We start from the raw sequence: 15,374 nt of genomic DNA, 5'->3' as shown, positions 1-15,374 counted from the left end.
GTTGAGGTGTTTTTAATGCTCAGCATAAGAAGCAGAGTGTACCACCGCTGTGCCCGCACTCTTGGCTTCAAAGTTTCTCCATCACTCAGGCTTCAAACTCCGATGTCAGCAGGTTTTGTCTACACCCTGCTGACATGAGAGGCATACCAAGACTTGCTGGTATATAACTTGCCTCAACTGAGGAGGCACAGATGAGATTACACAATTTTATCAGAGTAGCACAACCAATTATGAAATCATGAAACACAACGAGATGCTAAATGATTGATTACGGTTTTTAATTGAAGGGGCTCTGAGGAATCGTTTCAGCACTGTGATGAAAGACTCAAAGTGTTGGCATAGGCACTGGAGCAGAAAAGGCTGTACACTGTTCAACAAAAGAGCTGGAAAAAAAATGTACACCAAAATAGCTGACAGAAACAGTAGCCTAATCTTCTACAGACACACACACACACACACACACATATATATACATACACACACACACACACACACACACACACACAGAAGAATCTGCACAGAAACAGTGTTATTTCTGATAAGGCCAATTGAAAATCAATGCGCATGGTGACAATCTGCTCAAGTAGCCTGTTAAACCTCCCAGCACACGACAGAAAGCATTCACACTCATGTAATGACTACACTTATAAGTAAGTGGACAAGTTGTGCCCTTATGGTCAATTTAACTGGTAAACAGTTTCTAAGCCAAACTTAACAGTGATGTAAAAAGACAAGTCTTCCACTACAGTAGACATGCTCTTTGGAAAGATGCAGTTTCAAGAAACATCACTTTTATATAGTCCGAAAGATATCCTGTTATTGCCTCTCCAGTCACTATGCGTCAAGTTTAATTTTGAGGGTTATAGCTTTCTCACAACAGAAAACCACTCCTCTGAGATTTTCTTGAGAATTGTTGCAATTATGTGGATTCTCACAGCTGAAAACTGGTAAAAGCTCTATTTTCCGCCCGAAATTATTTTCCCTATCCCCTGTAATTGTAGTGATTACAAGAATATTAGAAAGATACTTTAAAACTTAGCATAGCATCTATTTCCCTCAAAGGATTTACCTTGAGAAAGCACTTCCATTTCAGCTTTAATTCACCGGGGCACTCAATCACTCTAGTGCTAATTTAAATATATTAGAAATAGAAATGCATAAATTTTAGAAAGTACAATGGATTGAATTGCTTGGCAAATGATGACCATAAATGCAATCCATTTTGTTTACAGTGTGCAAGTTTGGCTTTTAATGTATGTTAGCCTCACCACATAGTTAGAGCATGAGGCTTTAAATCACTGCATGTAGCTAAAAGGCTCTGGCAACAACCTGGAATGTGGTATACAGTAGAAAGCCATAAAACCTTCTGTACATCTGTTTCAAAAAATACAGTATGTATAACTGTCTAACCAAGGCTAAATAAACAAACCTACAAAGAGCATTTAATTTATCTCATGAATAGTATTCTTCTACATCGATTAGATATATATCACTTGACACCAAGACTACAAGGTAGCCCTATTAGAAATAATTTGGCATCACTGGGTGATGAATAAGCATCATTTTCAGAGCAATGTTTATCACAACAAGCCTTGATATTAAAATTGATTAAAGGGTCATTCTGCATAATGATTATTTTCATAAATAGCTTACCAAATTGACAAAATTTAATCTCAGACATTAGGTTTCTTTCAGCAACAAGCTGATTGACAGTTTGAAACAAGTCACGACAAGGTCTCAGTTTCAGCTGGTTACTGTGGAGGTGGTTAACTGGAGGTCTTAAAGGAGGCAGTTACTATGAAAGTCTTCTTAGCCTTTGCTCTAGCATGTCACCTTGTCGGCTGATTTCTATCTGTACTAAAACTCATCTATTGCAAATGGATGCCAGAGTAATGAATCTGATGAATACTTTAGTATACCCAGCTTCCCTTGGGCAACAGAAGATAGACCCTAATATTAGAAATATGCCTGCTTTCTACTGTTAAAAAGGAAAGGTCAGATTTTTTTGACATAACAGTATGAGTTTCTCACTGTTATAGCGCAGCAATATATCTATAATATTCCTGCACAGATAGCTCCAGCTGGGAGCCCCTCCACATCAACAACCCCTCCTCAACACCCATTGTTTTGCATCCTGCTAGTGTCTATTCACTAGCCAAAAAACGAGGTCAAATGATGTGCCTTACAATTGATCTTTGAGATTTGAAGACTAAAATGAACATAAGGAGTGTGAGGGAAAGCAACACTATGCTGACAACAACACTGATTGCATTAACCATGTGTTGCAGCAAACAAGCAAGAGGATTTTTTGGTATTTAATTAACTGTGACAAACCTAGGTGTGCCCCTGGATGTGTCATAAGAGGTAAACCATGTTTCTCCCCAAAGGAGTGCATCAAACAGCTTACAGTATATTTGGCAGCTAACTCACATGTTCAGAACCCACTGCTGTGTATCTGCTTCATCTCCAACCAAGCTATTGGAGATGAAGCAGCCTTGCTTAGGCTTGGGCCTAATTCAAAAAGTGCATAAATGCAGAAAGTGGACAGGGTGCTTCTCAGCCATTGTTATGATCAGTGTTAAAGGGACATATTCCTCCTTTAAATTGTGTCCTGTATAAAGAGCAATTGCTGAATATTCCTCTATTCTGTCTTACCTACTACTGTACCATCTTCTGCACTGGGGTGGGGATGCCAAGCCATTTAATCTAGATGTTGTCTCTGGCACAAGTGCTTATAGTAAATGTCAAGACCTTTCAGTGCCATAATAATGATGCTGTTGAGGGAAATGATACATGGCACAGTTTTTGTCCTGGCTAAGGCTAGAAAACACAGTTCCAATACAATCATATATGTCGAGGAAAGAGTTTCATCAACAGGTTGACATAAGGCAATGATTTCAGATTTATATGAATACCAGGCTTTCAAAGTAGTGACAGGTCAATTTTGCACCATTAGAGAGACTAAGGCCTATGGTGCAGGTATTACTTTTTGGCGGAGGGCTAGGTGTCAAACTAAATAACAAAAATAAGCTAAGCTTATTGTCTTATTCTTGGTGTGTACAGCCTCACTTCTTTTTTTTCCTTGTTCCTATTTTATGACTTTGTAGAATGTAAAATATAGTGTTTAAAGCACAACAGATGTACGTTTTGTCTAGTTCTCACCATATCATGCATATTTAATTGGAAAAATAAAAATCAGGCAAAGCACAAAGCATTAAGAAGAATAGTATAGCAAACTGTAACTGTATGGTAGCAGCCTATGTTTAAGATTTTAGTTTGCTTGGGACTAAAGTTACAGACAGGCACTTTGCTGTTGATTATACTGGTGTTTCCCAGACATCCCTGGGTATTGTTAAAAAAAAATTTGCACCAATGCAGATACCCTGACTTGGATGCCGGTTCAATTTTTTATACAAATTTTATAAAATGAATTTTAACTAGAAAGCATAAATTACACATTACAGTACAAATCATCATTTATCAGCTCATTTTTTACTCACTCAAATCATACAAAATAAAACAATTCACCACAATGTGTTTCAACTCATTAGTTTTAAGTTAGCATTTTTCTACTAAAAGCCATTTTACAGCATAAAAAATGAACCTATTTGCCACAAAATTGAAATTGTCAGTTAACATAATATCAGTAAATGGTTGGAAGGGATAACCACTTCATCTGGTCCAGCAATATACAGTATACAGGCTTTGCAAGATAATGAGATCCCTACCATAGGTGGCAGTATTGAGCAAACTGTTTCTTGGAGCACCAAAACAGGGAAACCAAGATGCTGCAAACAAATTAAGACAAAATTTGTACAAGTGTTGTCAAACATCATGGTCTACTTTTTCAAGAAGCCAGACTTTAGCAGTGGTGACTAAGCGGTTGGTTTTGCATAAGTGGGTCATGTGTTTACCCATTTGCATTAAGATGTAGTGCACACAGTCATGTCCCCACTGTTTCTGAGAGGCACATGCCCCTACACAGTGAGGAGACAGCAGACAGTCCTGGACAGGACACTCTATAGCTATAAGCTAAAGCTACATTCAAACAATATCCGATGTTACATGGGGGTTCCAGTTTAAGTCACTGCCACAGCTCCTCTTACAGCAACGTTAAATTTATTTCAATCCACAGCTATCACCCTTTCATAATGCAGGTCTGCTCAACATTACACAGCCTCCATCACAGACTGGATTCCCACTCATCCAGTATTACTGAGGATGGCACTATGACTGGGATTTTAACAGGTAACATTTAGAGTTTCAGCCAATTTGTACATGGTTGTTTACTAAATTTCACATTACTGTGAGAAGTGCAGTGCAGGTGACTTAAACTGGAACCCCCTATACCGCTAGATATTGTTTGAGTGCAACTTGAGGCCCATCCGGCACTGTCTCCCAGACACATCTCAATTGGCTGTGTGCTACAGATAAAGGAGATGGGCAAACACACCAAGACGCACATATTGTCAGGGCCGCTCGGCGGCCGCTGCCTCTCCTCCGTCTTTTCTCCTCTGCTCTCTCTATCATGTGGGCTCTGCACCTCAGCTGTGTTGCATTCCAGTAATTAGCGACTGGTTTGTCGATGCACACAGCTGGGGTGCATCCCGATGATTACCTTCGCCTCCTTATATAAACCTCTGGCAGACGCTCCGTCTTGGCCGGAACATTAACATAGTAACGCGGACTGTACATGTTGGTAGAATGCTACGCTGACAGACACTGCGTTTTGGCTTGACTCTACCACACTACCTACGAGCTACGCTCATTTACACTACACTACATATCATACATATCCAAGTACCGTACTTTCCCATGTTATGTTCTTTTGATACTTTGTGTTCTCTTTCTTTACCTGCTACCGTCATGTTTTTCCCCCTAGCACCTGGGTCTGCACACTTGAGTCCAACCTCAGTCCTCCCTCATCCTCCTGGTGAGGGGGGCTACCATAACACATATGCAAAACCAACCACTTAGTCACCACTGTTTCTCTTGTGTTTCCTTTGTAAAAGTAGACCATGATGTTTGAAAACATTTATTCAAATCTAGTTATTCTTTGTTCTTCTTGCAAATGAACACAGAGCGTACTGGCTCACTGACATTGATGAGATTTACTCGTTAGGTATTGAAATTTGGTACCGAATGACAAGGCACTTTCAATATTTAATACTATTGAAACAATTCAGTCAGTGCCATAAAAGCACTGAAGTTTGGTATCCAGCTGTGGGCGAGAAAGGAGATGTGTAGCTCCTCTAAACAACATGCTCCATATGGAAGCTCACAGACTTGCAGTATGCACAAAAAAAATACAGCATATGAGTTTGAACACACTCATGTGGGATGCTCTGTAGAAGCAGAACAACTCATTTCAAACACAAGGGCCTTTGTTAGAGGCTGAAAATGGCTGAGCTTTGAGGTAATCAAACAAGATTAAAAGGGCGATGATACACATGTGGACCATTCTTCATCTTCAAGAAGCTCACATCATTTAAATGATGTGGACCCACTGTCCAGCATTAATTGGGGCAGCAGTAATGTAGTGCTAAGTAATGAAGAGGTGGGAGAAATGAACATATGACAGTGGATGTGCCTCTTGGGGACTACTCCATAATCAAAAGTAGTGACTAATTGCATGCTTCCGGGTTTGTCAGTGTTTGAGAATGCTCACATTTTTTAGCCAGCAACCAGCTTTGGGGCACAGCAAAATTACTCTAATAGTCAGGGGCCTTGACAATGGAACAACTGAACAAACAGGCACTGTTTTCTGCACATGGTTCCTAAAAGAAATGGTTTATGCTTTAATGTCTGGCTCTCGAGTCCAATGGAAAAAAATATGTCTACTTATCATTCTTTATGGTTTGAGAAAATGACTGTGTCAAGACAGAGAAGGCCTTTATCCTGTTTGGTGACGACAGTTTTCCGCAATTTGATGCATTCAGAGAGACAAGTACAGTAGAGCAGTTTAAGAGGTTTCCAATCTCTATTAGGTTTTAACAGGTGCAAGCACAGCCGTGATGACTTCACATGAGTGAAAAAAGCCAATGAATGGTTACAGTGAGTGCTGAATATCCCATTAATTAACTGTAAGAGCCCAGGAATGAAAGCATCTTGAAAATGTTTTCCCTATCAATTTCCTAGATTTCTAGATGGCATTTACTGAGGCAATGACCTGCTCGTGGAGCACATTGCCTTATTCAGGGGGTGGGAGGGAACTTGTCGGTTGAGCTGATTCATATAGCACAGAGATAATCTCTGGTCCAATAAACTATCAGGATTCAGGAAAAGCTTCTGCCACTGATCACAGCCAACCCAGATTGACATCAGAGAATTAGACACCCTCTCTAAAGAGGCAGTCAGAGGTGTTAAGTCTCTTTGACAGGATGGCTCTGGAAGGAACACTGTAAAAATAGTAAGTACCCCTTAACTGTTACCAAGGTAATTCTGTCATGAGCACACATTTGATACTCCTCATGATAAGACACTCATCTCCATATACAGTCAGTGACAATGACCTTATGTCACAGAGAGAATTCATCTCTACAGCAGTCAAGTAACAAACAATGACTATAAGCCAAGCTGAGAGGAACTTTTAGATAGTGAGCTGCTCTGTATTCAGGTCCACACCCAGCATCTCTCAGTCAACATCCACTGAATTCATATTGAAATGGGGCAGGCATGCCCCCTTAGTCTTTCCTCATAGCCATCAAAGCGGATATTTGATATAGGTAGAACAAGATGTTATCTCAGGCTGCAAAGATCTTTTTTTCCTGTGTTTTTAAGAATTTCAAGAGAATGTCATGAAAAACTGAAATAGATTTTATTATTTTTAATATTATTATAACCAAAAACAAACCTGCCATACATTACAGTGTAAGCAATAAATGTTATTATTAACATAGAACATTTTTGGGACTATTTTGATTATATGCCGATATGTTACAAGCTGGCTTAGTGCACTGGTCAAAACTACGCCCATGCCAGTTATTTTAGTCCTTAATGGGCAGCTACCTGTGTAGCTGGCATCGTAGCCTACGTGATGGAGGGAGGATGGAGGCAGATGATCGGTAGCGACCACACATACGCTCTTCAGCCTCGTTTTGAAACTGCGACATCACTTTGTGCATTCAGCAAAAACTGACGAGCACCACTCAAAATAGCACGTTTGGCCCTGTTCTGTATACTAATCTTTTCGTTTAGCACCCTGCATTTGCATAATGTAATCAAATTGCATAAACGACCGGCTGCGGTAGGCTGCTGTAATTTGTCATCCCTACGTCCCATTTACAAGCAGTTATAAAGTCAAACATAACAGACCGCATCTACTACAGGATGCACGCGCAGGGAAAGTATCTTGGTAAACTTAACCGTTACCAGCCGAGCTACACTTGTCGCAAGAGCAACGTCCTGCGTAGCGGCCGCTGCACCGCCCGCCCCCCTGTCAGGCGAAAACAAGGACGAGATGGAGGGAAAACGACCTATTGTGTGTTTTTCGCAGGCGCCGAATGACAACCCCTTCTTCCAAAAGTATTTAACAGACATCAATAAACCAATGAACTGGGGTTATAGAACGTGTGAGGTCGAGAGTTTAGCTTCGAAGAACTCCGAAAGAGAGTGGGAGTGTGAGCGAGAGAAAGTGAAGTTGTGTTAGCTTGTGTTACCTCAGTAAAGCTGTATCGCCTTGTCTGCTGACCACACTTTCAACCGAGGAATAGTCCACAGTTTGTCCAGCGGGCAAACAGGACGGCAAAAAGCAGCACAGACTGAGAATTATCGCAGTAAGCCACTGACCGGAGACACAAGCATCCTGCACCGCAATCATTATGTCCATCACAGCTGTGTTTTGTTGTCGCTTTTCCCAAGTCTTCTTGTTCCTAAAAATGAGGGGTTAGTTAAAAAAAAAGAAAGCCTTGATGCGGACGACGTTTTATTTCCACGCTTTATCTCCTCGGAGCCCCGTCAAGAAATGGTCCGCTGTACAGTTTCCCAGGTTTGTTTTGCTGGATGTAGAGCCCACTACTGTGCAGGAAGTGTACTCTCCAGTGGCTTGCACACCATCTAGTGAGGAAATGCGATGTAAAATGGGAGAAGACCTAGAAGCAGACAACCCCCAGGCTCTGATCCTGTTGCCATGCGGCCGTTTCCCGGGCAACCTGCTCCCAGTGGCTCGTGATGGAGCAGTAAAACCGGTAGATATTGACACAATCCAGGAGCAATTAAAGGTATCAGCTGGAGAACCACCCACTATTTAAGCCCCGTAAGTAAATGCCCAAACTGAGCATTTAGTCGAAATGCATCTCACTGATGGTGACGCAGGTGTATCCCATAGGAAAACTCTGGTAAAGATTTCAGACACATATAGTTTGACAGCTAATATGCAACGGGGCATTATTTCATAACCACGTGCTTATGAAAATGTATTTAATTTTATAGAAAATATAATTAAGACACTACAAGTCCCTTCTGGGAACTCTTGGGGATAGTTCAGTCATATTTCAGTGAGGTAGGAAAACTGCAATAAGCATGTGGGAGCTCGTAAACACACATACCCACAGCATAAAAAGTTTGTTTTAGAGCAGTAGCCTTCTGCCCTATGCTGTTATAAGCTTTTTTGACTTAGCCTAAATAACATTTAGTAGATGGTGAAGCCGTAACCATGGAAATGACATATTTTTCTGAGATGACATGTTGGCACAGTGCCGCTGAATTAGACGTGCTGCAGATGACACTTGGCTTGTTTTGTACATAACATTACAAAGCTTCATTGTGGATTTTTCATGCAAAAGCTGTTAGTTTGTGTCAGTATTCCATAAATCATGTGCTTAAAATAGATATTTTATTTCAGTAGTAGTTCAATAACAGTAAAGTCTTCAAGTAACAGCAGTTAATGTAAGTAATCCCTGTTGTTGTTTTTCAGACATGCTGCCATTATTGTGTCAGTGTTTTTATTTGTTGTTTTATTTTTTATTTTATCTTACAGTACAAATTTTATTTCCTATATAAAAACCGTGCTATTATTTACTTCTGAATCCCATATAACACTTTCCCTTGCCAAATTCTTCTACTTCCCCCCTCCCCCACGGAAGATCAATATATTTTCATGATATCTTATCTTAAAATCTTATCTCACAGAACACAGAGACAAGATTACGCTCTGATGTTATCAAGATGCAGTGTCTGGAGCTGCTCCACTGAAATTAAATGGGGTGAGTGCCTGTGAACTGAAAGATTTGCTTCAGTTTTTCCACCGCAACAAGCTTTAGACTATTGCCTAGTCTCTGGTTTAAAGGAGCCTAGATCCTTCATACAGTATATTTATTCTGGGTTCTGTGAGAGTTGCCTTTCCATCTTTTGTTAATATCTATTTGAGGAGATTAACTGTTCATTGCCACAGTATGAGAGAGCAGGAGTTGGGGCACATTTTTGTTTGCAGGTGTAGCTGTGACAGAGCGCTGGGAAACTGGTTTTCAGAGGTTACAGGGGACATTTCACCATGTTGGAAATGAGTCAATAACCAGTGTTCCATGACAAGCAGCAATAAAAGAGGGGGAGTGAAAAGTTCATCTTGTCACAAACACAGTTCTAATTTGCATAACCGAAGCTCCCTCTACTGTTAATAGCTGTGATAATACCATGAATACAAACACTGGTTTTGTGACAGAAGTGTTCTGGGCTGAGAGGGTAAGATATTTTCCATCCTTCTCATGTCAGTCACATTGCAGATTTTTTCCTTTTTCTCTGAGCCCTTCAAATTACCTCAGAAAATATACCTTTCCATGCATGAAAGTTATAATTAAACTGACTACATTTAGTGTTACTGCACTGTGCAGACGGGGGGAGAAGAGTGGCAGCCTCTAATATTCAACTCATAATAACCTCGGGAATTATGAACAAGATGAAAGCGATCAGCCACTGGACTATCACAATGTCTCAGCTGTTTTGAGTAACGGATACCTCAGATGTTTCTTGTAAGTTTTCATAACGAGCCGTCATTTCAAAGCCACAGTTAAATCAATGCATCTAGTTTTCTTTAATAGGAAGTGAATGAAGTGACACATAAAAATGGCCATAAATATATTTTACTTCACAGTGTTATCCCAATCTTTAAAAGTAAAGCATTAAACCAAGAAGAATGGACTTGTTTGTGTATCTGTTTTAGTGGTTATGGAGACTATCTGCTGCATTAAAACTGCAGTTATTGTCTTAATTGTATGCTAATGATGTGGTGAGCATATGGTGCCTTGTTTTGACTGTTCTGAGTGAATGATGAGCCTGAACCAAAAAGCCTCAGCGAAGAACCTTGATAGCTTTTTTGCTATTATTTTTTCAGGTATATTTGGCTCTACACACATCTCCAACCTCAGTTTATGGGCCTAATCTAACTTGAGTAATGCAGCATATTGAAAGCTATTGTTTCTGAAGCAGTTAAATGCATGGTCATTTTTCTGTAATAGTGATTTGTTTGGCTATTATGATAATGGATGACATCCTGCAAGGAAATGTGCCAATCGATCACAACATCGAAATACAAACTCTGAGCAGTTTTATTAAATACATGCCTAGAGACTGGGTTTACAAGACATAAGAAAGCTCAATGAGGAAAAATGTAAGGATAATTGATCTCAAATTCAAAAGATCTGTGCTTTAATTCCAAATTTACTCTACAAAGGCTGTATTTTAATCAATTAAAAGCACATCAAGCTTAATGTAGATTAGCCCTTCCATCTCCAGTTTTAAAATTTAAATTGTCTTGTTCAGTTTTACGTGCTAAATTGGCTTTACTGGCTTGTGTGATTTCCAAAGAGGGTATGTGATTAATTTATTGTGTGTTTCAATTAACATATGAAGTATTCATTAATATTTTGCTTCACATCCTCTTGTATAAGACAGCAAATCAGCATATTCGGTGGACAACTTCTACACTTCAATCAAACATCCATCCATTCTTAATCTATACTGCTTATCCTGTAGAAGGTCAAAGGGTGCTAGAGCCAATAAAGTCATTGTTGGGTTGGAGGTGGGGTACACCCTGGACAGGTCTATCACAGGGCTGACACATAAAAACACTTACAGGCAACCTAACCTGCTTGACTTTGGGCTGTGGGAGGAAGCCGGAGCACCTGGAGAAAACCCGCACAGGGAGATCATGAGGTTCAAATCCAGAACCTTCTTGCTGTGAGTTGACGGTGCTAAGCGCTGTACCACTGAGCCAACCTTAGCCAAACATAACGTTCCTTCACATAAAGTGAAAGAGTGACCACTGAAACTTTTCCACAACTTCTTATCAGCAACCACTGCTGGTCATGAGGTGGCACTGACATTTCAATAACGGAGAATAAAGTATTTCAAAGTATAAGATTCACCTGCAACACAAAGGATGTTTGATAATCTATTGACAGTGTACAACATTAGCTTTGTGAAAGCTGTTGTTAACAGTCGAAGAAAAGCAGAGAATTATATCAAAAGGTGGATGTCTCCACCTGCAAATTCAGAAACTACTGTACATCATCACAACTTTGACAGTCAGCTGTCAAAAAAAGGCTGACCTCATTTTCTAGGAAATCCAAAGCAAGGGAGCCTTAATGTCCTTGCTTTGTCCCTGAGTTCTTCACATAAGAAATTCCATTATGGTACAGTTCACCAACTGCCGTTTGTCTGAGTAGAGAATAATGTATTACATTTCTCAAACTATACCTTACTGTCAAAGTCCAAATGCACACTTATAACTGAGATATAGTGGACAAAACACATTTTGAGTGAACTACGGAGTTTGATATATGTAGCCCTCAAGCAGTGATTTATTTTCAGTCTTTCCTTTCTTTGCTTTTTCTGCACTGCCCATGTGAGGCAAACCTACAGCACTCACGAGTCATAACTGATTTGTACTTTCAGAAAGCACCTACCACATTTCATACATGGAGGATAGTTCAAAAAGCTCTCCCGGGTCATTAAATATAGCCAGAAACTCATCTTTTTTTACAACATTTACAATGAACTTTGTCCAGGATGTGCTGCACAGGCAGCCAAGTAATGTTAAAAGAGGGAGGGGGGGGTGGGAACTTCATCTTGTCACAAAATATGTTGAGAATAGGTAGCGGTGAGGTGTTACTGACATCTTTATAGGACATACAGTAGTGGAGTGTCTTGTTAATTCTCATCACTTAAATGTGAAGCAGCTGTCTGGAACAGTTGAGTGCCCAGTTGGCAGGAGGCAGAGTGGTCCAGGGTGTACCGAGTATGCTGTAGGCTATGTAATAATGAGACTCTAGGAACCAACTGTGGATGAAGCCACAGATGAAATACCAGCAAACTAATAATTTACTAATCATAAGTAGTCAGATGCTTTATTGCTAGGAATACAATACAGCACTTTGTACTTGCACTTCTAATTTCATTAGTCAGTAAACAAGAATGACTATATAATATAGAACTGGAGGGCAGACACATACTGAAGACCAAATGTGACAAAATAAGCAGTGAAATAAATGTGTCAAAATGTGCCTCCCATATGAGACTTTGCCAAAGGGCTCTTTCTTTTATTTATTTCAAGATGACACTTGCATGTTCTAGGTTGAAAACACAAACTGACCTACTATCGCCCTCCAAAGCTGCATCCAGGTTGCAAACATCTTAGTAAACACTTGCCTGTTTACAGAGAACACGGAGCAAGGAGCTTTTTTACTGAAAACAGTTCCAGCTGCAGCTGGAAACAAAGTTGATGAGAGTGGTTTGGAGGCTAAGGAAAAGCAAAACAATGATCCAAAATAAGCTGAAAGCACTGCAAAACTGGGTGGTGACGGTTAATGTCATAAAATAATCTTATCTACTGTTACTATGAGAAATATTAACTAGTACAGCTTTAAAATAGGGCATATCACTGTGATATAACGTTTAACAGGCGGAGTACTTGCAAAATATTTTTTTGAAATAAAAAAATATTATAATTTTGTCACCATTACTGTTCCATAGATGCATAGGTTTTTGTTTTATTGTATATATTTTGTTTGCCTGAATTTATTTATTATATACTGAATAAAGTTCTGTTTGCTTAACAGTGTAAATCATCTAAGAGCCTCACTATGTGGGGGAAAAAATAGTAACACTGCCTCTTGCTCCCCGGGTTTTCTTTTTTATGTTCCGCTCAAACACCAGCCACAGGCAAAGCAGCAGATCTTGTTTGTTGTCTTTCATTGTGTGAGCTAGCGTGGCAAAGCCCCCTCTGCATCTACCACAAAGTTTTTGTTGCACTGGGTAAATGTTGAGTGTCTGTGCCAAGATTAAACGCTTCAAACATCTGCTTCTTCAAAAAAGTTTTTAAGTACGTGTTATAATAAAATAAGCGTTGCAATATTCTTTATTGTTGAATACTCAGATTTTGAAGCGGGTGTACTTTTCACCATCAGATCTGACTTGCCATTGGTTTTTCAGAAGTTATAACTACAACTTAACACAACTCTGTTGTGCTGTACGTCCTCTTTAATTGCTCTTAGATTTAGTTAGCTGCCTCGCTCCTTCTACCCAGAAGATGTGATTTATACTGTATGCCTGTCACTTGGAGGCTGCAGTGAGCTCTGCCAGAGTCCTGTGTGTGTTGTTACAAATCTTTGGTTGCTGATACAAGGTACATTCAAAATCATAAATTCCTTAAAGCAGATCTTAAGGGGCTACAATGTAGAAAACCCGTTCTGATTCATTTCCTTGTGGAAAAACATCAGGTTGCTTTGAGTACAATACCCGGATGGAAGGGGTACTTGTATAGGAGGAAGTTTTAGCTGAGCAATCATCTACAAAGTACTTTTCAGTCTGTTGTGTTATATTGGTTGCTGTTCTACTGTATTTCTGAACGGATGTCGATGAACTTTGGAGAGCACTTATCAGCCAATGTATGTGTTAATGGCTTAGATAAATAGAGCTATAATAACTTATATTAAAGCCTTCACTGTTATTATGCTGTCAGGCTACTCAGCCCTCCCTTGGTGCCTTTTTGTGTTACTCTCCTAGTCACTATTGCAGAAAAGAAGGGCCTTTCACATCATTATATTAAGCATATAGTTTGAGCGCATGATGTATCTCATAATCACAGGTCTTTTATATACAGTCTGTTCTTTGACAGCATGATGAGAAATGAGAAGAGAATACAGTAAACTAGGTCCTTTCTGGTTGGTGCCACTGGATGTTTTCATGCAGTGAGCTTGTGAGTGCCAACTCAACACCTAACACAAAAATGCAGGGGCTAAAGCTAATGCAAGCATGAGCCTCTTTTCATTTCAGATATATCCTTCTAACATGTTTTGTATACATTATTCCTTTAAGTTGCAGCTGAGAAGGATACAGATCCGTGGTTAGGGCTATATCCTGGAGCTGATTTGACTGTCACTCAACAGGTTTTAATCTTTGCTTTTCGTTAACATCTCTATTTCTAATACATTTCCAGCCTTGTCTGTGAACATAACAGCAGCATAACATTACAATCACCTTCATTGTTCCTGTCAGCTCCAGTAGAGATTTCTTTGACTGAAGCATGTCGAGCCTGGAGACAGTGTCCATACTGCACATAGCAACCCTAGCAGCAGTTGATTCTTTTATGGAAGAAGGTTTTATCAGAACCCCCTTTTTTTTACTCTTCATTGCTTCCTGGGTAGCTCCACTGTAATGTTTTGACTTATCTCAAGTTCCGTGATGCAGGTGGTGAAGTACAGTATGAGCCTTATCTGAGGACATCACCGGTGGAATACCCCACTATACTCTCACTGAGACTGAGAATTGTTGTCTTGTTGTAAAAGGAGGAAATGTGAATTTCAACATAAACATATTTTGAAATAACAAATGTGCATAAATTACTACATATATGTTAGCTTCAGATTTGCCCTTTTTTATTTGGAATTACTTCTGACAGTTTCTTACAAAATAAAATGTAGGCTTAATTAGATCATGGAAATTCCTTTAAAAAACTACAGTGGTTCATTGTAGGTACACCTCAACTGTGAGAGACAGAACCTACAAAAAAATTCCAGTAAATCACATTGTTAGATTGTTACAGTATTTCCATTTTATTGCATGAAATAAGTATTTGATCACCTACCAACCAGCAAGAATTCTGGCTCTCACAGACCTGTTTGTTTGTCTTTAAGAAGCCCTCCTATCCTCCACTCATTGCCTGTATTAATTGCACCTGTTTGAACTTGTTGCCTGTATAAAAGACACATGTCCACACACTCAATCTATCAGACTCCAACTTCTCCACTATGGGCAAGACCAAACAGCTGTCTAAGGACACTAGGGACAAAACTGTAGACCTACACAAGGCTGGGATGGGCTACAGGACAATAGGCAAACAGCTTGGTGAGAAGGCAACAACTGTTGGCGCAATTATTAGA

The 15,374-nt window shown here is 39.7% G+C and overlaps 1 protein-coding gene and 1 long non-coding RNA gene across 3 annotated transcripts in view; one reads left to right on the top strand and one right to left on the bottom strand.

Moving 5' to 3' along the window:
* The window catches only part of negr1 (neuronal growth regulator 1), a 142,439-nt gene extending 134,213 nt beyond the window's left edge, over window positions 1–8,226 (bottom strand). The window contains 1 exon segment of the mRNA XM_020596587.1: window positions 7,659–8,226. Coding sequence (XP_020452243.1) covers window positions 7,659–7,828 — 170 coding nt within the window. The 5' untranslated portion in view covers window positions 7,829–8,226.
* LOC109958161 (uncharacterized) overlaps window positions 8,169–15,374 on the top strand; it is a 44,472-nt gene continuing 37,266 nt past the window's right edge. For both annotated transcript variants that reach the window (XR_002274634.1, XR_002274633.1), the window contains exons 1-2: window positions 8,169–8,254; window positions 9,130–9,203. This is a non-coding gene — a long non-coding RNA (uncharacterized LOC109958161). The remainder of the gene's footprint in view (window positions 8,255–9,129; window positions 9,204–15,374) is intronic.

The sequence above is a fragment of the Monopterus albus genome, unplaced genomic scaffold, assembly GCF_001952655.1.
Source record: "Monopterus albus unplaced genomic scaffold, M_albus_1.0 scaffold31.1, whole genome shotgun sequence".
Lineage (NCBI taxonomy): Eukaryota > Metazoa > Chordata > Actinopteri > Synbranchiformes > Synbranchidae > Monopterus > Monopterus albus.
Note: the sequence above shows the minus strand (reverse complement) of the source record. Positions and strands in the feature narration are given on the sequence as shown.